The sequence below is a fragment of the Hyperolius riggenbachi genome, chromosome 3 (genome assembly GCF_040937935.1).
Source record: "Hyperolius riggenbachi isolate aHypRig1 chromosome 3, aHypRig1.pri, whole genome shotgun sequence".
Lineage (NCBI taxonomy): Eukaryota > Metazoa > Chordata > Amphibia > Anura > Hyperoliidae > Hyperolius > Hyperolius riggenbachi.
This window is the reverse complement of record NC_090648.1, coordinates 235,963,642-235,990,742: the sequence shown is the minus strand read 5'-3', so window position 1 is coordinate 235,990,742 and position 27,101 is coordinate 235,963,642. Positions and strand designations below refer to the sequence as shown.

The 27,101-nt window shown below is 42.1% G+C and overlaps 1 protein-coding gene across 1 annotated transcript in view; it reads left to right on the top strand.

Annotated features, from left to right (window-relative positions):
- PODXL (podocalyxin like) overlaps window positions 1-12,442 on the top strand; it is a 97,528-nt gene extending 85,086 nt beyond the window's left edge. The window contains exon 8 of the mRNA XM_068276016.1: window positions 5,935-12,442. Coding sequence (XP_068132117.1) covers window positions 5,935-6,126 — 192 coding nt within the window. The 3' untranslated portion in view covers window positions 6,127-12,442. The remainder of the gene's footprint in view (window positions 1-5,934) is intronic.
- The last annotated feature ends 14,659 nt before the right edge of the window (window positions 12,443-27,101 follow it).

Genomic DNA, 27,101 nt, shown 5'->3' with positions numbered 1-27,101 from the left:
GCAGCTAGTAGTAAACACATGTAGCTCTTGAATATCTCATTATGCTGTGTGTATCACTGTGTTTACTATAAGAACTAAGACCTGAGAAATTATCCACAACCATCTTCTCAATGTCATAAATCTAGCTACTATATTATCCGCATTAAATGTGCAAAGCCGCAATTGCGAAATTTGTGGCTATCATAAACTGCTGTCTAGTTTCTAATACTGTGAATGCAGAAGAACAACAACTATAATTCGGCTATAATATAAATATTTGCTCTGCTCCTCTGTTCACTATGTGATCTCATCACTTGTAACCGCTGTTCTTGCTCTTTTGTACTTTTTCATAGCCGCTGTTCCTGCTGTACGACTAGCAGTGATGTGACAGCAGTTAGGCGTTAGGGCAGAGGAGAGTGAAAATTTAATATAGAATATGTCACTCATTTCACCACTATTACAAGCATTACTATAATTCATAACTATACATGGATATATATACTGTGTGTGTGTATGTATATATATATATATATATATATATACCCGCAGTTACAACAGAGAGTTATCTTGTAACAGTATCCGTTACAAGCGATGAGAGCACATCGTGACAGCAGAATGAATATCTGGTTATGCAGCAGTTACAGGGCGTACATTTGAAATAGCCGTAACCGCTACACAATATATATAGGCGCAATATGAAAAACACTTTACAGGGGACAAAGATGGCACGGTGTTCCGAGTTAAAGGGAAGATCCACGGGCGACAAGAAAAAAAATTAAAATACAAATCCACTTACCTGGGGCATCCTCCAGCCCGTGGCAGACAGAACGTGTCCTCGACGCCGCTCCGGAGGCTCCCAGTCTTCTCCGGTGGCGCACCCAACCTGGCCAGGCCGGCTTCCAGGTCGGGCTCTTGTGCGCTCCATAGTGCGTTTCACACGGGCGCGCTGACGTCATTGGACGTCCTCCGGGCTGTACTGCGCAGGCACTATGGAGTGCACAAGAGCCCGACCTGGAAGCCGGCCTGGCTAGGTCGGGTGCGCCAATGGAGAAGACCGGAAGCCTCCGGAGCGGCGTCGAGGGCACGTCCTGCCTGCCACAGGCTGGAGGAAGCCCCAGGTAAGTGGAATTGTATTTTTTTTAATTATTGTGACCCTTCCCTTTAGGCTGGTTTCACAGTGGGACGTTACAGGCGCACGTTAGAGCAGCCTGTAACGCACCCCACCGCACAGCAATGAAAAATCAATGGGCTGTTCACAGTGCCCATGTTGCGTTACTTAGTAACGCTGCGCCATTAGACAACGTACTGCATGCAGTACTTTACTGCTTGCACATGCTCAGTAACGTTGGGGAGGAGCGGAGAGCGGCCAGGCACATGGCTAATTAATATTCACTGCACTCAGTGACGTGCAGCGTTTACTTCCTGGAGCGGTCGCTCTGTGCGGCGATTGGCCGGGCGGGACCACGTGATGCCGCATGCATCCAAGAGTACGCATCACAGGACGCCAGAGTGAGCTGCACAACGCGGCTCACTCTGACGTCCACAGCAGAGAGCACCAGGCGTTGCGTTAGGGGCACGTTATGCGACCATAACGTCCCCTAAAACGCAACGTCCTGGTGGGAAACCAGCCTTAAAGGAGTTATCAGCCGAAAATGTAAAAAAATGAGCTGCGATATATGGGTAGATTCGACCAAGAGACAAATCTCTCTCATATCGAAATCGGAATCGCGTGCAGGGAGCCTAAGAGAGGTTTGGCGCTTCAGTGTAAAAAAGACTGAGCAAGTTTTTCCCCCAAAAAAACATGAATACATATATATGCTTCACTGTTAATGCTTCACTCTATATAAAACTAAACAAATGTCCGTCCACTAAAAACATATAACAGTCCTTTTTACACTGTGACGCGCCAAACATCTCTTAGTGTGTATGTGAACTGATAACGAAAGGGGGCATTTGTGTATCTAAAAGGGTTGCTTTTCGGCAAAAAACGGTTTTCCTGAAATTAGTAATTGACGTAATAACAGTGAAGCATATGCGTGCCGGTCAGATTTTTTTTAGTGGACATTTGGTCAGTTTTTTAAAGAGTGAAGCATTGACAGTGAAGCATATATATTTATGATTTTTTGGGGAAAAACCTGTCCAGTCTTTTTTTTACTGTGAAGTGCCAAACCTCTCTTAGTGTGTATGAGAGCTGGGATGATCCCCAACCTGAATCACGAGTGATTCAAATGAGGCTTATTTAGCCCATGCGCTATGTACTGGTAGGAGAGGGGGGGCTTACAGGGGGTGGTGAAATAAGAGGGGATTCCATCTGTCAAGCTAGCTACAGGGGACAACAAGGGCGGCTGGATGATGTAAGAGGGGATTCCCCCTGCGTAACACCTACAAGGAGGAGAAGGGGGGCGGGGGTGTTTGACATAGGAGCGGATTCCCTCTGCAGCGTGACCCCCCCTACCTCTGCCGGATAGGATATGAAAGGGGAGAGCTGCATGACTACAGGACATGATATGGGATCTGGCACAAAACGAATGGGAAGAGCTGCAGGACTACAGATAGACAACACTTGGCCTCAATTCACAGAGCTTTATCAAACACTTTATCAAACGTTTGATAATTTTCCTCATGGGTAAAATCTAATTTTGAATTCACTAAGGTGTTATAGATTTATTGATCATTTCATCGATAAAACATTCGATAAATCTTTAACACCTTAGTGAATTCAAAATTAGATTTTACCCATGAGGAAAATTATCAAACGTTTGATAAAGTGTTTGATAAAGCTCCGTGAATTGAGGCCAAGATCTCACACTGCAGGAGGCATAGTTAGAGAAAAAAATAATACTTTATCAAGGTGTGTGTCAGTACAGTGCAGGGCAGCAGCAGAAGCCACAGCTGTCACTTTCTTGTAACAGGGCGACTGATGATGACCTCATGACACTGGGCTGTAAATCTCATTCTGTGGGCGTGAATGGGCATGTCTAACTCCAACTGTAACACCTCCCATGGAGTGAGAGCTGAAAAATGGAGGGATATAGCTCTAAGATGGAGCCTGCCATTCTCTTTTATTCATAGTTGTATTGCACAAATATATCTACTTTTATATTGCCCTTCACAAGTGTTTTGTGTCTAATCATTAATTTCAAAGGGATAAGGAGGCTCAATTTAGTGACTTTTTTTCAGTTCAGTTCCTCTTTAAGGACCAGATTTTCCCCCCCTATTTAATACTGTGGTTCAGTCACAGTGAGCCATGAGCCAATGAAATTGGTTTCTGACTGGCATACAGAGTTTAGCTGTCATTAGACAACTGAGTAAGCGGAATGCAGCAGCGACAGAGTGACGATCAAGCGCGTGACACAAACTTTGAAATCTACATCCAGTCAGAGACTGGTGTGCACAAACAGGACACAGATTTGCATAAAATCAGGAATACAGAGTTTACATTGAATTTAAAAAAAATTCCTCCACAGCATTTTTTGCTTGTTTATAATGTCATCACTATGAAAAAATAATTCCATGCATCTATCTTGCAGAGTGCAGAAAGGTAACTATAAAAAGAGACATATACAAACATTTTTTTGGAGCAGATTTAATCACTTTGATCAATTTTTCCAGACATCTGTTGATCACAATATATCTGATGGACTCACCTTCAGTTGGTTTTGAGCAGTTCATTGGTGAAAAGTGTGAACATATGTGCTGGACATTTCTCTGTGGGTAGTTGGAGTGGCGGGGAATCAACAGCCACATAAGGTTGCATCAAGCACTACAAAACTTGCAGTTCAACCCATCCTTGACAGTAGGAATCAGTCACTATCCATGTGCTTTGAGATCAGAGGAAGAATATTCAGTTTTGCAAATTCGGTCCAGAATCAACAGGTGTATGTTTAACTTTAGGCCTGAACACCTATCAGTTTCCAGGTTTGTCTTGTACATTGGTATGTAGCCCCACCCTCCCAGTGTTGTTTAGCCTAGGCTATTTAGTTACACAGCCTTCTGCCCTAGAGCACTCTGGGATACCCGTGGCCTTATTCGATTCACTTTCTTTCCTAGGTTTGTCTCCTAGAACAGTGATAGGCAAACTTGGCTCTCCAGCTGTTAACCACCCTGGCGTTCTGATTAAATCGCCAGGGTGGCTGCGGGAGGGTTTTTTTTAAATAAAAAAAAAACTATTTCATGCAGCCAACTGAAAGTTGGCTGCATGAAAGCCCACTAGAGGGCGCTCCGGAGGCGATCTTCCGATCACCTCCGGCGCCCAGAATAAACAAGGAAGGCCGCAATGAGCGGCCTTCCTTGTTTTGCTTATATCGTCGCCATAGCGACGAGCGGAGTGACGTCATCGACGTCAGCCGACGTCCTGACGTCAGCCGCCTCCGATCCAGCCCTTAGCGCTGGCCGGAACTTTTTGTTCCGGCTACGCTGGGCTCAGGCGGCTGGGGGGACCCTCTTTCGCCGCTGCTCGCGGCGGATCGCCGCAGAGCGGCGGCGATCAGGCAGCACACGCGGCTGGCAAAGTGCCGGCTGCGTGTGCTGCTTTTTATTTGACAAAAATCGGCCCAGCAGGGCCTGAGCGGCAGCCTCTGGCGGTGTTGGACGAGCTGAGCTCGTCCAGACCGCTCAGCAGGTTAAGGAACTACAAGTCCCACAATGCATTGCAAGAGTCTGAGAGCCAAAGTCGTGATTCATAAAGGCAAATGCATTGTGGGACTTGTAGTTCCTTAACAGCTGGAGAGCCAAGTTTGCCTATCACTGTCCTAGAACATCATTTTTCAAGTTCTGTTTAAAATACATTTTCAGAAAAAGTACTGTCAGAATTGTTATTGATAAAGTGTGAAAATATCACCTAGGAGAGACCGTAGGAGAAAAATTTAATTAAATAAGGCCTTAGTGTAGTTTCTGCTCACTTTGGAACACACAATAAATGTTCTGCAGTGATGCACATTGCCAGCAGTAAAGGTGTTGCCACCTGTGATAAATGTAACAATGTAAATTAGGATGAGGAAAGATTTTCTGAGCATAAATATGCAGGTCTCTGAACTTTATTAAGGACACATGCTAACATGATTATTCATGTGTTTAGCTAATCAGCCTATTATGTAAGAGCAGTGCAATTCATAAAATCAAAGTTATTCTCATAAGTCAGGAGCTTCAGTTAATGTTCACATCAAACACTAGAATAAGAGACAACAGTTAGTACCAGACTGGCTAGTTTGAGTATTTTTGTAACTGTTGATCTCTTGGGATACCCACAAACAATAGTCTTTTCATTTTATTCAAAATAGTGAGAAAAAAAAAAACATTCAGTGAGTGGCAGTTCTGCAAATGGAAATGCCTTGTTGATGAGAATGGTCAGAGAATGACCAGACTGGCTTGAACTGACAAACAGCTAGCGTAACTCAAATAACGTCTAACCCCTTTTTACAAAGGCAATGATCGAAAAACAAAAAATCAAACACATGGAACCCTGTCCCATTCTGTCAGCTGAAAGCTTAAAAATTAGGCTGCATTTGAGGGATCCCTGCCACAAAGATTTGAGGCTCTTTAGTTGAAGTGTTCCTAAAGTGACAACACATTAAGACACACCCAGGTGTCTTTGTCAGAGCTGACGAAGACACATGGGCATGTCGAAACACGGTTACTTCGGTCTACAGAGCAGGTTCACAGGTAGTCCCCCTGCTTGACAGCATCTGTTGCACCCCTTTCCTTGCCTGCTGCGGTGTCAGAGGATTTTCAGCAGTTGGGAGATTTGCAATTTTATTATTTACACACTTTGTTGGCATTTGTAATCAGCGTTATTACTACATTTATTAAAGGTTATCATACCAAAGAGCACTCCCTTTTCTTTTCTTGCTGTCAATTCTGTGCATGCAGCAGATTCTCCACTGAAACAATGTCACGTATGATAAAAAATGCACTGGACTACATGACTGTTTTCTCCTTTTATTTATCATCTTCCAGAGACTCACTGAGGAACTTCAGACCATGGAGAATGGTTACCATGATAATCCAACTTTGGAAGTCATGGAGACCGCTCCAGAGATGCAGGAAAAGAAAGGTGGCCCTAATGGAGAGCTTGGGGACAGCTGGATTGTTCCACTTGACAACTTAACAAGAGAAGACTTGGAAGAAGAGGAAGACACACATTTATAAAACAAATGAAATGCTATAACATTGACTGGAAATCCAGACATGCGAAGTGCATTATATGGCTGGTCAACAAAAGACAGACTCCAGCCAACATATACAATTACGTGCCAGACCTATCAAGAAACAGCATTTCCTACCTCCACTTGTGTCTGTTGGTAACAAAACATGTGACCAAAGTTCTGTTGAGAAATGACCACAGTATTTCTCGATCATGGGTTTATATTATACATTTTAAGTCATTGGAAGTGTCTGGCCACTTGATTTGAGGGTATATCTGTCCCTGCATTGAAAATGAACTTCTATTACTCATTTATGACAGTAGAAAGATATACATTTATGATTGTCTTTATATGTTATAAATACATTTTACTGTGCACAACTTAATACAAGATTCTTAGAACTGAAAGCATTAAACAAAGGGTTCATAGTTCTCAAAACTTATAATGACATCAAGATTTCCGATTTTAACTGATCTACCAAAATGCAAGGTGATCAGGAACCACTATGCTTTGCATTACATGCTAGGAGCTAAAGCAACTAAATGGTGAAAAGTAATTTACTTCTTTTGCTGTCTAATTTTGTCATTAAAACCCTAGTTCATGCAAAAATGCAAAAATTATATATTTACATTTCACAGAAATACAGTTCTAAAGAAAAATGTGTACAAATAATAATACTGCAAATACTTTTAGTTTTGGCTACAAGCTGTCAGCAGTCACTGGAATTGCTGGCTACACAGTGGAATCCTCTTTCCCTGCACCACCCAGACTGCCTTGCTGCCAAGAACATGTAAATGACCAATCGCAGGAGGACTAGAGGAGAGGGGAGGGAGGCGGAGTCAAAGAGCAGCAAGCAGTCAGCACTGCAGAAATGGCCCTTTGACAACTTGCAGCCACAACTTTTTGAAAACTTTGATTTTTATATTGCAACTAAAGTTCTAAATGGACTTTTTTTTTAAATAATTCCATCCCTATAAAATGTAAATATGAAAAAAATGTGCCTGAACTTGGGTTGTAACTATTAAATGCAGTTTAGAGTTTCTCCTTAGTAAACGCAGCATGTCACAGATGTATGAACGTAATACACATTTCAATGGAATTTGTTTTTTATTTAGGTAATGTGTACTATATGGTTTTCAAAAGGGAATTGACATAAAATGTATATATGTCTGTACATACAGAATAGCAGTATAGGTGAAAATTTGCATTTAACTGTATAAACGCCGTCAACAACCGAGAATCTACTTGCATACAGCATTTTGATCGTAAAATATCAACTTAGAAGATAGCATAAACTCAAAAAACAATAAATTAGGTTAGTAACTTTTCAATTAGCAGTAGATCAACAAGTAAATTAAGAGGCATATAATTCAAATAAAGTACACAGCTTAAAGCGAGACTGAAGCGAGTATAAATTCTCTTTTTTTAACTTGTATTCCTGTCAAGGACCATAACCCCTGCTAAACCACCTCTATCCTGTGGCAAAACGAGGGGTTTATACCCCACAAATCCCCTCTCCTAACTCCGGGGAGCGCTTCTTGAATGAGGCAGAGCTAACGGCTGTAGCTCTGCCTCTCGGCACGTCAATCCCCGCTGATTGCCGCCTCTCCCCGCCCCTCTCAATCTGCCTTCACAGAGAGGGGCGGGGGAGAGGCTGAGATGCGCCGGCAGATTGACACGCATGGAGGCAGAGCTTCAGCTCATAGCTCTGCCTCCATGAGCAGCAAAATCCACGACCAAGAAAGTAGTGGATTTTGCAGTGGGGATTTGGGGGGTATAAACCCCTCGTTTTTCTGCGGGATAGCAGTAGTTTAGTAGGGGTTATGGTCCTTGACAGGAATGCAAGTTGAAAAAGAGGATTTAGACTTGCTTCAGAGTCCCTTTAAGCGGCCTAAAATGTGTGCAATCAATTATTCTGGAGCATAGTTAGGAAAAAGTGTTTTTTTCCCCCTTCTTTCACATAGATCTGTGAAAGTGGTTTATCTATTTGATTACCAATGGGGATGAATTATCTTTCATGCATTGTACATCTGTACAGTTCCTCATTGTCTAACGCATATTGATTCATTGTGATTTGTATTTTGATAGCACTTTTCTGCCATAAGATTCAAAGTGCATAGCGCGGCTCAGTTTAGTAATTAGTGGCAGGAATTCTGTCATAGAGGAAAGAGCTACATCTGTAAATGGCACACGGATTAGGTAGGTTTTCAGTCTGGATTGAAACACCTTTAGGTATGTAGCTGTCCTGACAGAGTGTGGTAAGGAGTTCCAAAGAGTAGGAGCAGTCACTGGTTCCAAAGGTTTAGAGGTAGATTCTGAGGATGACCAGATTATTAGCTCGTATTGATGTGAGAAGCTGCAGTGCAGCCACAATAGACGCAGCCTAAATTGGGGATCAAAGATTTGAATGTCAGTAGACCTGTCTTGAAAAAAAGTGTTCATGAAATCGGTAACCAGTGAAGTGAGCATAGAATCAGCGTCATTTGGCAACATTTGGGTTGGTGTGTTAGTACAGGACACCACTGTCAGGATGCTAACTGCAGGTGATGCAGGTCCTTATTTGCGAAGCCTGTACAAAGGGCATTGCAATAGTCCAGCCATGATATAACAAAACAACTGCTGAGATTTTATTTCTGAAGTTGAATTCCCATCAAGGCTGATTTTATTTCTGAAGTTGAATCAAGGAATCCAATCAAGGCAACCACGATCAGATGTATATTCATAGAATTAATATGAGCAGAATTTATTGCCTAAAATTGAACAATCATGTTGAGTCAAAGACTGAGATTCTGTATGTGGCATTAGGCTAATTAAGGAACACATTAGGTGAGCCATTTCATCACATCTTATATTCTCTATGAAGACTACTGTAATGGCCAAAGCATAAGGGGCATTATAATAGTCCCTGCAATATAGCTCTTCATGATTTTCCGGAAAGCGATGTAGCTCTAATGCACAGAGCCAACAGCCTTTATGCCTCACTTTCTTAAGTCAGTGCCTGTAAGTTAATTAAGATTCAAAATATTACAAAAAATGTTTACCTACATATCTTTTCACAACCAACAATGAGGCCAGAACCCAATGTTACATACCTCAACCTTTGGGATAATAGGAAATTAAAAGGGCCTTAAAGCTGCCCATGCACTATATCATTTTGCTTTCAATAATGATTACAATTATAATTATGATTGACATTTCGATCAACTGACCGAAACACTGAACCACAATGTTGGTTTGTTGATCGGAATATTGTTCATAATTATGATCTTAAATACGCAAATCCACCTCAATTTACAATCGATTAGATGTTTTTGTCTGAACGAATGCCTAATTGGGCAAAATAAATTGTATAGTGTATGGCTACCTTTACTTTTAGACGTGGGGAGTCTCACTTTGTGGTGCCTTACATAAGTAGACGGCAGTAGAAAATGAAACAACAAAGGGACACTGGTCTTCGGCTCAGATTATGCTACAAGAGTATGACCTAAGCGTAGGCACATAAAAAAAAAACGATAATCTTTTCTAAACGGATGCAGATCCCTAAGCGTACCCCATATTAAAATAGAAGCTACTTTCCACGCTAACACTTGCTACATGAGGCTGCAAATAGGTTTAAAGGCATGGAGGTGTTACTAATGAGAGTAAAAAATGTATAGCATGGGGAATTGATATTAGCAATGCTTATGCTAACTACATGATTTAACAACTCATATTTTATAGATATTATTCACAATTCTTTACATTAAAAGGTTTAACAGATATATGAAATTTAAATTATTATTATCTCATGGTGCAAAACAACCCATTTTTGTTTTGTTTTAAATATTTGGATAGAGCATGAAATGGGTAGTTTTTTTTACCTCTTTAGTCTTCTTTACAGGAATCCTTCTCACTTTGGACTGTATTTATTAAAGAGACTATACAGTGTAAAATAAACATTTCTCTAATCTTCAGATAATGTTGTAATTACTGCCCTGTTTTCCCAGGTCTGTTTCCATCCAGAACAGGCAACCGGTTGGGTCTATGAGACAAGGCATTCAAATCTCAAAAATTAGGATTTTTTTTTTATTTTAAATTAAAATGTCTTTATTGTGCAAATGGAGTTTTACAAAGACAAATCCCATTTTACTCCTCTAATTAATTCATGGCAGCGAATCTATTTTTACACCGATGCTCCATGTTGGTGTTCTGTGAATCCATAGGTAGGATCATGTCCAGTGAAAAGTCCATTAAAGAATGGGAAACTCTCTCTTAGCTCCAATATGTTGTTATGCAGCGTACAATTTCAATGGGCAGTTCTACGTTTTGTGTGAGTTATTGGTCAAACAGCTGGTGATATGAGTCCTGTAACATGAGTGCAGTTAAAACAGCGCAGGAGAGCTGCACCGACACCATAGGCCGTAATAGGAATTACGGCTATAGCAGCTCCTTGAGTGACTTGGGCGCCATCAAAAGACGGAGCTCGAATTACTTTTAAAACACTTTCATTCAGCTACCAGCAATAGCTGAAAGCCAAATTACATAATTCCCTACCATCCACCTCGACTTGGAGGGGGAATAGTAATTAACGCCACCGGGACTTGTGCAAAAGCAGGGTAAGCTGTATATCGGCTTTATCCTGCGCCCATATCTCCCGGGGGCTACTTCATAGGTATGCTTGACAGTATCATTCAGCACTGTCTTCTATGAAGGTCTCAGACTAGCCAGGATATTTCAGTTGGTTAAGTCTCATCTGATTTATCTCAGGCAAAGCCAAAATAGTCAATATTGTGAATGTGATCAAATCAAGGGAAAAATCAAGTTTGGTAAAAACCTTTTTTTCCAAACAATCAAGTACCGCAGTGATTTAACATTATTAACCCCCTTGGCGGTATGAAAAATACCGCCAGGGGGAAGCGCAGCAGTTTTTTTTTTTTTATTTTTTTTTTACTCATGTAGCGAGCCAAGGGCTCGCTACATGATAGCCGCTGCTCAGCGGCATCCCCCCGCCCGCTTCGATCGCCTTCGGCGATCACCGATCAGGAAATCCCGTTCAAAGAACGTGGCGACGGGGCGGGATGACGTCAGCGACGTCGGGACATCATTGGGAGACCCGATCCACCCCTCGGCGCTGCCTGGCACTGATTGGCCAGGCAGCGCTCGGGGTCTAGGATGGGGGGCCGCGCGCCGCACCGAATAGCGGCGATCGGGCGCGCGGCGGCGGCGATCGGGGTGCTGGCGCAGCTAGCAAAGTGCTAGCTGCGTCCAGCAAAAAAAAAATTATGTAAATCGGCCCAGCAGGGCCTGAGCGGCACCCTCCGGCGGCTTACACTGTGTCACACACGGGGTTACCGCCAAGGAGGTTAACAGTCATTCTCTTCAATTTTTAGCCAATTGCCAGCTATAAAACTGACAAACGATAAGAGTGTGCTTCTTTACATCCACAGATTAAAGGACAACTGAAGCAAGAGGGATATGGAGGCTGCCATATATTTCCTTTTAAGCAATACCAATTGCCTGGCAGCTCTGCTGATCCTCTGCAACTAAGACGTTTAGCCATAGACCCTGAACAAGCATGCAGCATATTAGGCATTTCTACCACTGTCAGATCTGACTGGATTAGCTGCATACTTCTTTCTGGTGTGATTCAGACACTACTACAGCCAAATAGACCAGCAGGACTGCAAGGCAACTGTTATTGTTTAAAAATAAATCAATATGGCAGCCTCCATATACTTCTCACTACAGCTGTCCTTTAAGTATTGTGGAGTACAGATTGCCTATAAACACCTAACTTTCTGCATGAGTAGTTGGCGTGCTGCACAAAGCAGGAGGTCTTATTGCTCATTTTTAACTTGGAGCAATCCATGGACCAGCAGCAGATTATATACTTTCATCATCTAGTTTTTGTTAGCAATACGGTTTATGAAAATGTAAAAAGTAACACTATGGAACACTAATGTACAAAATGGTTCAAATGTGTCTGTATTCTGAGCATAGAATGCACCAAATGTACCTGCAAATGGTTTTCACAGTGACCGCTATACACTAATAGGTGTTCCCAGCATAAATGTATTACTGGCTGCTTGATGAACAATACACAGAATAAAATGAAACTTTGCACTAACTCATACACCCATGCTTATAGAAAACAAAATCATTCTACAACTAAATCCAATGCTTGTGATATATTTGCTTTTTTAATACTGACTTTTTGTTGTTGTTGTTGAGAACAGGGGTCTGTACACACTGGAAATGATTGAACTGGATTGTTATATTAGCAAGTTTCCTACAAAAGTATATTTTGAACTTATGTAAACAAATAAAACATTTGATCTTCATTGATTGATTGTACTATTTTCTGTGCAACCCCCCCCCCCCCCCCCAAAAAAAAAAAACACATTGTTGAGGTACAAAAAAATTCACTGAAATTCCAAAAATCCATGATGAAAGTGCCTGTTGTGTTCCCTGTAATAGCAGGTATGCAACGCAAAGGATCAGGAAAGCGGTGCTGCACATGACCCTCGCATACAGTCAATAAAAAGTATGCTTCACTGTAACAGTTATTGCATAAGTTTGCAATAACAAATTGCATGCAGTGCATTGCCATGCCACACTATATTGTACCTCAAATGAAACCACTGCACTGTGAATGTCCCATAGGTGGTACATTGCCATTCGTCGAGCTCGGTTATAGAGCGGCCATTATGTCACAATACACCACTGTGAACTTAGCCTTATCGAAATCTGATCAGAGTGGGATCTATTACTACCACACACTGCAAATCTTTATTGCATTTTACCTAGAAAGCATTTAATACTCTACGGAACTGCCGCTGTGCAGAGTTGACTGGCAGGCCCCCAAAAAGTGTTGGCAGCGGGCTTCACTCACCTATCTGCTGGCACGCTCTTCCCTTGTCCCATCTTCATCCCTGCCGGGTCGACTTTCCCTTGTGACATAGCGCCATGTACGTAGTCCCATAACATACTCGCTGGCAGGTCACAGGGAGAAGCGCTGTAAAAACAGCACAGGAGATTTGGGCACAGCCGGCGCCACTATAGGCCATAATAGGAATTACGGCTATAGCGGCGCTCAGTGCGTGATTTAGGCGCAGTAAGAAGACTGAGCACAAATCACTACAAGAACACTAATTCAGCAATGGCTGCAAGCCGAATTACGTATTCCCCCCCCCCCCCCCCCCCCACTATCCATGGCGGCCTGGAGGGGGAATAGTAATTAACACCGCCGGGACTTGTGCAGGAGTAGGGTAAGCCATTTATCGGCTTTCCCCTGAGCCAAAATCTCTCTCCTACGTCACAGGGAATAGGCGGCCGATGGAGATGAAGAGAGAACACAGGAAAGAGCATACTAGCCAAACAGGTGAGTGCGCTGCACTGCCAATACTCTGCAGGGGCCCGAGGGAGCACTATTTTAGATTGGGGAGCCCTAGAGGGGGGGGGGGGGGGGGGGGGGTCTATTGGTCGCTACGCTACTGCTGTGCACTCACCCTTTTGAGAAAGCTCTTTCTGGCTGGAGCGATTTATAGTTTTAGTTAACCCTTTCCACTTGTATGTCCCGCATAGTGGGACATCGCAAATTTCCCATTGCACTCGTATGTCCCGCTATGCGGGACATAATTTCAGTGGCAGTTTGCAGCATGTAAGAGTACATGCCCACGCAGGTGGTATCCCCCTGCCCCAAACCAGAAGTGCACGATCAGCGCTACCAGGAAGTGACCAATGCATTGAATTTTCCTTGCAGATTCCTTACCAATTCCTTGCTGATTCCTTGCTGATTCCTTCTTGCTGAGTCCTTGCTGATTCCTTCTTGCTGAGTCCTTGCTGATTCCTTGCAAAGTTGCATAGAGGAGCAATGGCATCCTATGCAATGGACGTGGAGGAGCGTCTAAATAGTAGCCAGCATTTCATTGCTCTAAATCCGAATCGAAATACCAAAGATTGCATCGTGTGTAGTGACAAGAAGACACCGGGTGGCAGGCATAATACCACCTATTATTGCGAAACTTGCTCACGCAAGCCAGGATTACACCCAGGTAACTTTTACAATTTACCATACCTTGGCTTTCTTCTCTGCTACCAGCCAATAGAAGATGCCAAACTGTCCAAATAAGGTATTAAATTAAGTGCTATAATGTTTTCTTTAAAATAAGATATACCATGTTACTATGTTATGTAACATGTTAAAATGGGAGAAAGTGTAAGAGGGAGAGTGCATTTCCGTAAAAAAAAAAAAAAACTGAGCAGAAACGACTCTCTTTAGGAAAAAAGCTCAGAGTGGAAAGGGTTAATTTCGTACCACCAACAGTGCATGTTTTGTGGAAATCCACAGAGGTAAGTAATCAGCTCTGCTAAGACACTAATGCTACATACACACTTGAGATAAAAGTCTTTGGAAAAGGAAAGATCACAGACTAATTTTACCCCATTCCATGTAGTATGAGAGCCATACTCTACACAATCTATTCTATGGAGCTGCACTCCCCATCAGTTAAAATCTTTGCAAGCTGCTGCATACAAAGATGCCCGTACACACTCAAAAGATCATTATCTGCAAAAAATCTGTTCCTGCAATAGATCTATTCCTGCAAAATGCATTCATAGTCTGATATCTGCAGATCCTCATACACACCTTGTTTAACAGACAATCATCTGCAGATCAGATCCACCAGGATGGATTTTCAAATCTGCAGATGATTGCCAGATATGTAGATGAATGTCTGTTAAACAAGGTGTGTATGAGGATCTGCAGATATCATAGACTATGAATGCATTTTGCAGGAAGAGATCTTTTGCAGATAATGATCTTTTGAGTGTGTACGGGCGTGTGTGCAGCATCTTGCAAAGATTTTATCTGATGGGGAGTGCAGCTCCATAGAATAGACTGTGTAGAGTATGGCTCTCATACGACATGGAATGGGGTAAAATTGGTCTGTGATGTTGCCTTTTCCAAAGAGTTTTATCTGAAGTGTGTATGTAGCATTAGGCTGTGTTCTGCCATTTTTGTCTATTCTCCACTAAACTGACAGTGAACAGCTATTTTATAACTTGCCACACTTGTCACTTTGCAACGGATACATTACAGGGATTCTGATGCGTACACGCAGCAGTTTAAGTGTTGGCATGCATCTTGCAAGATGCAGGTAGGCGTAGTGGAAATCGGCCCTTAAACAAACCTATACCTTTAACATTACATACATGTAACAATACATAACATTTCTAAAACAGAGAGCTGCCACTGCAGGATAGATATTTGGTGGGGATGTGGAGCATGCAATTTATCAAAGTAAAGCAGACTCAAAATGGTGTGTGCCTCCCTCCCAAACATGTATTCCATTTAAATGAAACCACAAGAGATTCCACCATAAACAGCTTAGTAATTCTAGCCTTATGCTGGGAATACACCGTGAGTTTTTTGGCAGATAGATGGCTCGATAGATTTCCGAAATGTCCAATCTGATTTCGATCATTTTTCCGATCAATTTTCCATTCACTTCTATGAAAAAAAAAAAAAATCGATCGGAAAAAATCAGTCGGCCGGTAAAATTGCCAGAAAAACTCAGTGTATTCCTAGCATTACAGGATGACTGGATCTGTACATTACACAGTAGCGTTGGCACACCATAATCCAATGGTCAAATCCAATTGGGAATACTAATCACTTAAAGGAGTTATCCGGGCTATATAAAGAAAATAAACGCTACTTACCGGGTGCTTCCTCCAGCCCCAAGCTCCCAGGACCTCCTTCGCCGCACCTCTGCTCGCAGCCATTCGCCGGAGCTCCGTCCCAGGCCCCGGCGATTACGTCAGAGCGACCTCCAGGTCGCTCTGTACTGCGCCTGCGCGAGCGGCGCTGTCAATCACCGCCACGTGGGCCGGAGCGGACTACCTTAACTGAAAGGGATATGGATGTTTCCTTTTAAACAGTGCCAGTTGCTGTCAGTCCTGCTGATCGCTTGCTGCAGTAGTGTCTGAATCACACACCTGAAACAAGCATGCAATTAATCCAGTCTGAGGCCCAGTGCACACAGAGCGGATTTGGATGCAATCCACCGGCCGCATCCGCCTGTAAATCCACTTGGCTAATGTATTTCAATGGGCTGGTGCACACCGGCGGTTTGAGGTTTGTAGCAAACCGCAAACGTGCCTCCTGCTGCACGTTTGCGGTTTGCTACAAACCTCAAACCGCCGGTGTGCACCAGCCCATTGAAATACAATAGCCAAGCAGATTTACAGGCGGATGAGGCCGGCGGATAGCATCCAAATCCACTCGGTGTGCACTGGGCCAAATCTCTGAAATTTGCACCAAACACCGCTAGCGTGTTGCAGATCTGCTAGCAGTTTTAGTGTGCACTGGGCCTGACTTAAGTCAGAGCATCCGATCTGCATGCTTGTTGAGGAGCTGTGGCTAAAAGTATTAGAGACACAGGATCAGCAGGAGAGTCAGGCAACAGGTTTTATTTTAAAAGGAAAAATCCATATCCTCAGTTTAGGTTCCCTTTAATGCTGTTCTATTAAAGGTGTGTATTTTATTAAATAATAATAATAACAACGTATACTTGCAATAAAATACAAACAATGGCAGTTTTTAAAATTATGTACAGTTTATTTACCCACACAGGTTTGGTACAAGCTGGAACAAAAATGGTGATTTGTAAATTATCTGTGATCTTTAGGTAATGATAGTTGATAAAATGAAAGAATAAAATCCATATTAAGGTGGATGGATCTGGCACTTACACTTTAAAATAGTAGCAAGCACATCTTTGCTAATTAAAGTGAGAATTACAAAATAATTGCAGTTTTACTTTAAGTGAACGGTACAGCTGCCTTCCAAACTAACCACCCAAATTAGTATCAGTTATTGTACGGATTTCTGAGGTTGGATTTGGAGCTCAGACTGTAGAGCAGTAGGGACCATAGCATGAATCTGGATTTCTTAGCTAGACGATGTTGAGTATCTGAACAATCGACAAGATAAACCAGTAGTGCTGATAGCACATTCCTAAATGCTTGGAATCTGATTTAAGACAATGTATTTTTGCACTAAAACCATGTTTTTCACCTTTTTAACTGTGTACAAAAACATTTTTTCAATGAAATTCTTGAAATAGAATGCGCAAAATATTTCTTGCAACTGCCCAGTTTGAGTCAGGAGCATTGCTTAAATCCTCTGCCCCCATTAGCTGTCAGTATTTACAATGAGGCTGTCTGACATAATACACTGCTCTCCTTTTTGCAAACAAACAGTGCACACATCTATATATGTAATGTGGCAGCATACCTACCGTACTGGCTATTGCAAGCATGATATGTACAGACACATAAGTAGCCTGAAGGCTAGTGACATGGTCTTTTGCTATCCGTGGGGGGGGGGGGGGGGGAGGGGAGTGGAAGGGGTGGCACGCAAGCAACGGCACACAGCGGGCATGGTGAATAGGGGAGAACAACATGATCAGCCAAACCTATCCTCCAGGCTGATCACTGGCCAAGGCATTGTGGGCTGCTCTACTTGGGCTAGATTCTCATTATCAGTCATCTAGACTGAGTGTCATCTAGCGCGTGTATCTATCTATTAGCCCTCATACTATATAGAAGAAGGTTATAAGATTCACCAATTTCTCTTCACAGGTCAAACACCAGCTCTTGATATGCTTAAAGAAGAACTTTACCGAAAAAATAGTGGGGAATAAAATAAATCCGTACATTGCATAGTGAGAGGATAGATCAAGAAATGGTTGATATTCGCCATGTAATTCAATCATGTTGCAATGAGCCTGCTGGTCATAATCTTCACTATTGGCAGACAAAAAAGCCATTAACTATAACCATACCCACTAACTGTGTTCAGAGGGAGCTGCTGCTTACTTGGCAGTTGGATACAGCCATTATTTCACACAATGCAACAAGGCTCACAAACCGCAAACTGTCATGACATCACACTGTGGGAGGGATTTCATATCATCAGCCACACAGACCCCCCTGATCTTCTATTTGCCAAAAGGTAAAGATTTCTCATGGAAAGGGGGTATCAGCTACTAATTAGGATGAACGCCAATTGGCGGCCACAGAGTGGACCCCCAGGACCACCTAACGACAATTGGCGTCAAGTCCTGGGGGCGGAAATTAGCAGGGAACGCATGTGCGCAATCATTCCCTGCTGAGACACAGAGGAGAGTTTCTTGATCAGCTTGCCAACTCGCGATCGCGGCTGGCAGGCTGTTAAGGGAAAAAAAAAAAAAAGCCATTCTTTACTTTGTACAGCGCTGCACTGGGGACAGCCCTGTCACTTGGCTGTCCCCTAGAGTGGCACAAAAATAGATCCCCCTTATAGGCTATGCCTATGAGAGGCGATCATACTAATTGGCTCTCAGGAGGAGGGAGGGAAGTGGGAGAAAAAAAAACCCAAAACATTAAAAATAATAAAAAAAAATACCAATCACAGCAGCAATCAGATGCCACCAACTGAAAGCTCTGTTGGTGGCAAGAAAAGGAGGCAATATTCTTTTGCGTGCTAAGTTGTATGGCTGTGCAGTAAACTGTTAAAGCTGCAGAGTGCTGAATTGTAAAAAAATGTTCTGGTAACTTGGAGGGGGGGGGGGGGGGGGGACTTTTAAGCTTGTGGTCCTCAAGGGGTTAATTTTTTGTATAAGCTTCTGCAACAGCCATCCATTGTAGGGCAGTCTCTCTCTCTACCTATGCTTCTGCATTGCCTAGCACTGCACTGAATTCAACGTAGCATGCTTGGCTGTCATGATACGCTCAGAGAATTTAATGAGGACATAGTGCTTGTGCTAGTTCGGACTTTTTGCCAACCATTTCAAATGGGAATGTCCAACATTTCTTGAAGGTTGAAAGGTGCATGCTGAGCGCTCAATTAATGTGGGGAAACCAGAAAAACACAACAATTTAAAGTGTGTACAGAACTTTAATGTTTTATTAAAATAAGCATTACGTTTAGAACACTGATTAAAATATCAGCGTTTGCGCTAAAAGACCAGGACTGCTAGTGTGAAAAAGAGGGTACCCTGAGAACTGAAGTATTAGTGTTAGGGCAGATACAGGAATTAAAGGACACCTGACATGAGAGATATATGGTGGTTGCTTCCTTTTAAAGTGGAATGAAACCCAGCATTTCTACTTTACTCTAATAGATTATTTACAGCATATTATATACAACCAGCATTTTTTTTTTCACTAGAACTGCATTTAAAGGGTTAACACAGGCTTTAGGCTCGGTTCACATTAGCTTACGTTCCACTCTAATGAGGGGAACGCAGCAGCGGCAGCAATGCTTTCCCGATGGGAAAGTTCACATTGCTCTGTTCCACTCCGTTCCCTGCGTTCCACTCATCGGAGCGGACGTTCGGCATGTCGGGACCTTGCGCTACCGCTCCGCTAACGGAACGGAAGCACAGGAGCGGATGCGCTCCAATGTGAACCTGCCCTTAGAAGCTTGCCTGCCTGCAGAGCTGGCCGCTTCCGAACTTTAGATAATGTTATCTTGTGTTTAATTGTATCAAGTGAGAAATGTAAACAAAGCCTTCTCTCACTGCAGAATCCCCTAAACAAAGTCAGACAAGCATAAATGCTTTCTGATGCTTCCTGATTAAGTTAGAGGATGAATAAAGCAGTTATAAATAAAATGCAAAGTCAGCTCTCAGAGTAAAATAAGTGTTCTTTGGGAACGTATAATTTCTAAATGAATAATAATACTTCTGCACAAAAGCAAATATGATAACCGTATGGCATATAAAAGGTAGGAAAACATGTTTTTATTGATTATGTCAAGGTTCTATACCGCTTTAAACAATACTAGTTGCCCGGGCAAGCGCTTTTTGTTCAGCATCACTTTTATGCACAAACATATAAGCTGTCAGCCAAATCCTTCAGATGTTTTTGTATCTAATTCAGTCTCCTTTGAGAAGGAGGAGTGGCCACTCTACAATTTCTGTAGATTTCCCAAAAAGAGCTTAAACTTAGCCAAGCACAGTACAATTGAATCTGCCCACTGACTTAAAGTGGAATTACTGTCTAGGATAACAAAGTTAAAACCCCATTTCTCTAGTCTTTATTGCCCATATAATGCTCTTACCTACTTTTCTTAAAGTAATGCAAGTCTACTCCCAAACCACAGTTTATGGCGGAAGCTGTCATTGCACAGGTAGGATATAAAGAGTTCATTAAAAAAAGCTTGTAAGTGAAAGAAATTAGCTGCCCCACTCACAGTCTTACAGTTGCACACAAACTCTTTCCCGTTTGCTTGCCTTGTAAAAACAAGATCACAATGCACTGGAGGGAAAAAAAATTGCATTGCACGCTATATAATATTAATCTGAACATTTGTACAGCGCTTTTCTCCTGTCAGACTCAAGAGCTGCAGCCACTGGGATGCGCTCAAGAGGCCACCCTGCAGTGTTAGGGAGTCTTGCCTAAGGACTCATCACTGAATAGGTACTGACCCTGGCAAGGATTCAAACCCTGGTCTCCCATGTCAAAGGGAGTGCCTATAGCCAGTACACTATCCTGCCTATGTGTTACGCAAAGCATACTGCAACTGTAAACACGCACATTTTCTGGTACCACACAGTACAGGTCCCTCTCAAAAAGTTTGCATATTGTGATAAAGTTCATTATTTTCTGTAATGTACTGATAAACATTAAACTTTCATATATTTTAGATTCATTACACACAACTGAAGTAGTTCAAGCCTTTTATTGTTTAATATTGATGATTTTGGCATACAGCTCATGAAAACCCAAAATTCCTATCTCAAAAAATTAGCATATTTCATCCGACCAATAAAAGAAAAGAAAAGTGTTTTTTAAAACAAAAAAAAAGTCAACCTTCAAATAATTATGTTCAGTTATGCACTCAATACTTGGTCGGGAATCCTTTTGCAGAAATGACTGCTTCAATGCGGCGTGGCATGGAGGCAATCAGCCTGTGGCACTGCTCAGGTGTTATGGAGGCCCAGGATGCTTCGATAGCGGCCTTAAGCTCATCCAGAGCGTTGGGTCTTGCGTCTCCCAACTTTCTCTTCACAATATCCCACAGATTCTCTATGGGGTTCAGGTCAGGAGAGTTGGCAGGCCAATTGAGCACAGTAATACCATGGTCAGTAAACCATTTTCGAGTGGTTTTGGCACTGTGAGCAGGTGCCAGGTCGTGCTGAAAAATGAAATCTTCATCTCCATAAAGCTTTTCAGCAGATGGAAGCATGAAGTGCTCCAAAATCTCCTGATAGCTAGCTGCATTGACCCTGCCCTTGATAAAACACAGTGGACCAACACCAGCAGCTGACATGGCACCCCAGACCATCACTGACTGTGGGTACTTGACACTGGACTTCAGGCATTTTGGCATTTCCCTCTCCCCAGACCACTGAGCAACAGTCCAGTGCTGCTTCTCTGTAGCCCAGGTCAGGCGCTTCTGCCGCTGTTTCTGGTTCAAAAGTGGCTTGACCTGGGGAATGCGGCACCTGTAGCCCATTTCCTGCACACGCCTCTACACGGTGGCTCTGGATGTTTCTACTCCAGACTCAGTCCACTGCTTCCGCAGGTCCCCCAAGGTCTGGAATCAGTTCTTCTCCACAATCTTCCTCAGGGTCCGGTCACCTCTTCTCGTTGTGCAGCATTTTCTGCCACACTTTTTCCTTCCCACAGACTTCCCACTGAGGTGCCTTGATACAGCACTCTGGGAACAGCCTATTCGTTCAGAAATGTCCGTCTTACCCTCTTGCTTGAGGGTGTCAATGATGGCCTTCTGGACAGCAGTCAGGTCAGCAGTCTTACCCATGATTGCGATTTTGAGTAATGAACCAGGCTAGGAGTTTTTAAAAGCCTCAGGAATCTTTTGCAGGTGTTTAGAGTTAATTAGTTGATTCAGATGATTAGGTTAATAGCTCGTTTAGAGAACCTTTTCATGATATGCTAATTTTTTCAGATAGGAATGTTGGGTTTTCATGAGCTGTATGCCAAAATCATCAATATTAAAACAATAAAAGGCTTGAACTACTTCAGTTGTGTGTAATGAATCTAAAATATATGAAAGTCTAATGTTTATCAGTACATTTCAGAAAATAATGAACTTTATCACAATATGCTAATTTTTTGAGAAGGACCTGTATGCCTCGCATTAGTCTACTGCACCACACTGCCACGCTTCCATGTGAAGGTACCTTTACAATGTAATCACATTGCATTTGTGATGCGATTATACTGTTTGACAAAGCATCACTGAACGCCTTAGTCTTCTCTCCAGCAATTAGTGAATAAATAAAATTCTACAAGCCTTGATGCATTCATTGGAGAACTCCATAAATACATATAATACATTCTTTTTTTTTTTTTTAAGTCATGAAATCAATTTTGTAATTCAGTGAATGACATTACCTGAAATAGTTTATTATACTGAGTTGTCATACACTCAGTAGTGCTACTTGTTCAAGAGCATAGTGGAAGTAAGAGGTCAAGGGTAATTGCAGTCCCTAAAGGTAGCCATACATCTAGTGATGAGGGGCAGATTTGACTAAGACAAATCTCTCTGATCAAATCTGATTGGAAAGATCTGTTGGCTGCCCACACACCGCAGGCAGATTCCCGATTTAAGCATGAAATCTCTTGGGAATCGGGTGAATCTGCTGCCACCTCTAGTGTATAAAGCTGCGTCGTGTGAGGCACAAATGGAGGAGGAAGAAGTGGAATAGGGATGGGGGTTTGGAACACACATTTATACACTGGGGGGGGGGGGGGGGGGGAACAGCACCAGGGGTTTAGTGGCTTGTCACTCGCCATTATCGCCACACACCCAATCGACCACGACGGCCTAACATCTTGCAGCATGTTTGATCAATACATGCAACCAATTTTGGCCTGAAATTGGTTATCATCGATCAGGCATGCTCTTGGCATCACAGATCTTCATTCGATTCTATAATTATCGAAAAACGGATGGTCGATCGCCTGCCAAGTCGAGCAAATGTGGACTAAAGCTCATTGTTCAAGTGTGAGACACAAGAGTACATCTATTCCTTCACAAGTCCTTAGTCCACAGGCAATTACATGGGGCTAGAATAATGAGTTAATAGTGACACATAGTAGAACATGATAAATTATCCAGGATACCAACAGTTCTGGTGATTGCATCAGAAACACTTCATATTTCTACATATTGAGGTGTATTAGTTGTTGCCCTGTCCTTCCAGTGAGGTTTAGCCTAGGCTGATTAAGTGGTATTCTCCTTCCAGAACATTATGGAAAGCCAGGTATATTTTGTAGTGCCTTCAGAATTTTCAGTAACAAAATATTCCACAGAGCTGCACCTGACAGGACTAAATCTATTGCAACCTGTGACACATTTCAGAATGTAAATAGGGTGAGGAAAGATTTTTACAGTGGGCATACAATGACAATTTATATCCCAGCACAGCATCACACCACCCTGCTAAAGACAAGTAGCTGACCAGCATGCTTTGTATGCATATTGGACATTGCATTTTTCTATGCACCTACACCTTGTATGCTATGCTGTTCATACCAAGTTCAATTAAAACTGCATAAGTGTCAGAGTTCAGTTTCCCTGTGGTGTTCACTAAATTTATAATTAAACATTTCAAAAAAATAAGCAATTTTATTCATTACATTATTTTCACTACAGTTCCTCTTTAAGTGATCACCTTTTATTATACATCATCTTTTCTGCAATCACCATTTTATCCCATTTATAAAGCGGCAATTAGTGGATCACAACTTCTTAGACTGCAAAACAGAAATCTGTTCTCTGTAAGAGCAGAATTCCATAGAAATCAGTGGTACTTGTTTCAAGCACATCTTCAACAGTTTGCCACATAGCACTCCACTTTCAGGCCCCATTCACAACTAAAAACGAAAACACAAACGCAAGCGTTTTGGTTCGCTTTTCCACAGCAGTTTTGTAATTCACTCCCTGACGCAAGTCAGGAAGTTAACTCTTTGACCCAGAAAAGAATACAACTTAAAACGCGAACGCAATCGCTGTACAAAGCGATTTTGTAAGAGTTTTGCGTTTTTTCCTATACTTTCCATTATAGCATAACGGTACAGGCACCTCTGCTGAGCGGAAACAAAACGCTCAGCTGTGAACCCTCTCATATAGGGAATCATTGCACAAGCATTTTGTGGGCGATTAAAAAAAAATCAATAAAAAAAAATAAAAAATCACCTGTGCTTGAAAAAAACGCGGAAAACTCCCCTAGTGTGAACGGGCCCTCAAGGTGTGCAGCCACAAGCTGTTATTTTATTAAAGTAAATGGAGCCAAGCATCATGACTTCAGGGTATTGAGGCTCAGTTCCCACCTGCCCGCCGGGCCACATGCGGCAGATGGGACACCATGTAGTGTCCTCTCCGATGGTCCGCCTGGAGCGCAGGGCAGATGCGTTACTACCATAGGCTAGAAGGGGAATGCACCTGCCCTTCCGAGATAATTGGAGACAGCACAGAAGTGCGGCCCACTTACCACAACAGATCCGTTGCAGGCCAACAAGTGTGAGCGGCTCCTATATATAAAATAGGAGCTGTGCACTGTCAGTATTGCAATGAGTGGAGATCAGACAAGAAATGTCCGTTCTCAAACTCAAGACGGAACACAGCCTCTTGCCAGGTACACACCATGCAATTTCCTGTCAGACTTCGCGACGAAAAGAGAATTTCCGACAGGTCCAATCTGATTCTCGATCATTTTTCTGATCGATTTTGTACATAACTGATTGGAATATCGATCAGAAAAATGATCAAAAATCAGAACAGACCTGTTGGAAATTAAAAATTCGACACAAAATCTGACGAGAAAATGCATGGTGTGTACCAGGTATTACAGTATGGCGATCAAAGCCCTTTTATAAATGTGGAGAACAAAGAAGTGGTGATCAGTTATCGGATTGCCAATTTTAGCTAAATCTGCCAGTGTGATTGGCTGAAGTTGCCCTTTGAGTATGTTCACTAAATAAAATCATTGCATACACTGCAGGTCTAGCTATGCTACAATGTTATTCAAACCTCTGAATAGCACCTATTGCTGATGACAATACAGAGGGTTTATTTTGCATCTCAAAAATATATTGAAAAAAAAAAACACAAAAAACAATGAAATCCTAAAATAAAAAAAAACCATGTAAAGGCCGAATCCCTGCCTACATCTTCCTGCAGTCACAAGTCATACAAACATCCACTAAAAGCTTTATTTCACACAACTGATAAGTACTTTGTGTGGAACAAACAAGAACTATATTGTGCAGCTGCAGAGGAGGAAGCTGCGGACAGCTATTATAATCAAACGCTCATCTTAGTCTTTCTGCTGCATAAACAGCAGCCAAAGATTGCAGAAAAAACTGTTTTCCAAAGCATGTGGCTGTGAAATCTGGCTCATCTCTTCTCCTGGATATCACACTAGGATTGTAACTAGGCTGCTGACAAGCCCACTGCACAAGTCATACTAACACTTCACCACTTTCCCAACACTATACAGTCAGGGATGACTTTATAACAGGTAGTGCTTAGTACTCATATCTGATGTTGGTCATACCTCCGAAGTACCCATTGACACATACATACGTTTATGGCATGACTCAGCAATGGTGTACAATTTAGTTTTCAAACATTCTTTTACACATGTAGATTTGTATAAATGCTTGATCAGTTTGGCTTATTTATGAATTCACCACTTCCAGAATGCAAAAATCTAAGCATGAATTGACTTACAACTGTAAGCACCAGCCAAATCTATCACAAGAGGTCCTTAGGATACATAAAAACGATTTGTTGGGAATGTAACTGCAGCTCAACATCCTGGTTAAACCGTATGGATGTAGCAGGCAGTGCTGCTGCCCCCGTTCTGTTACTACATGGAGAGCTCTGGGAAAAGTCATTTAAAATATACCAGTATTATTTTAAAATATTGTGTGCCTAGCATGAGGACTCCAGAGCACTATTCTTGAATCACTGTAGTATTACTTCAACAGTAAAATTAAAGAGCAAGCACAAATATTTGGCTTAACAGATCCAACCAATCATCAATCAGTTCAACAGGCTGTGAATTTATCAAGATTTTGCTGGCGTATAAGCTACTTACACCTAGTGCAAATTAAACTGTATATTTATAAAAAGGATATACAGTGATTTTTCTGTGTTTTGGCCATTTCTGCCCTTGCTCTCAGCACAGGTTCCTGCAATGGATTTAAAACCTATGGTCTGTGGCAGTATTATATATATATATATATATATATATATATATATATATATATATATATATATATATATATATATATACATACTTGCAGAGGTGAGGGGACTTGCGACTCGAGCGGCATGTTTTGTAGTACTTTCTGCTCAAGTTTTGCCCCATGCTTGCTGTGATAAATTCCTCTAATTGTTTTTCATGATCATTCTAACTGTTTCAGGATTAGTCATTTACAGACTATACATTTTCATGACCTGAGATGATTGACCGTTATAGCCTTACAAGAAAATTCAAGGCAAGTACAAGTGTTCCCCGTCTCCATTTGGTGATCCACCATGCCAAATCAGTAAACTACGTACATGAACAGCAGCTAATGTGTGCCTCCTGCTAGTGGTTGCCCCTCCTTTTCCATAAAGCAGTATAGGATGCTCAAACAACAATCATTGAGTGTCTGTAATGGCCTTAGAAAGGTGCATACATCTGCTAGATTTTTGTTGACCCAGATGGTCATTTATGATAGTTTTGGTGAAAATCAAGCACAATACACAGGTGCCCCCGTGTGTCATTGGGTACTACTTCTGCAAAGCGCCAACACCTCATCCTCCACCTTATAAAACCTTTTATCATTATACAGCACCCACCTCTCTCTCGCATGCATGCTGCACAGCATATTCACTTACACTCCTAATAGCCTGTGAGCTGTTTACATAGCTTTGCAGAGCAACCCAGGAGTTTCTTTATAGCTCTGCATTCAAACAGCAATGCC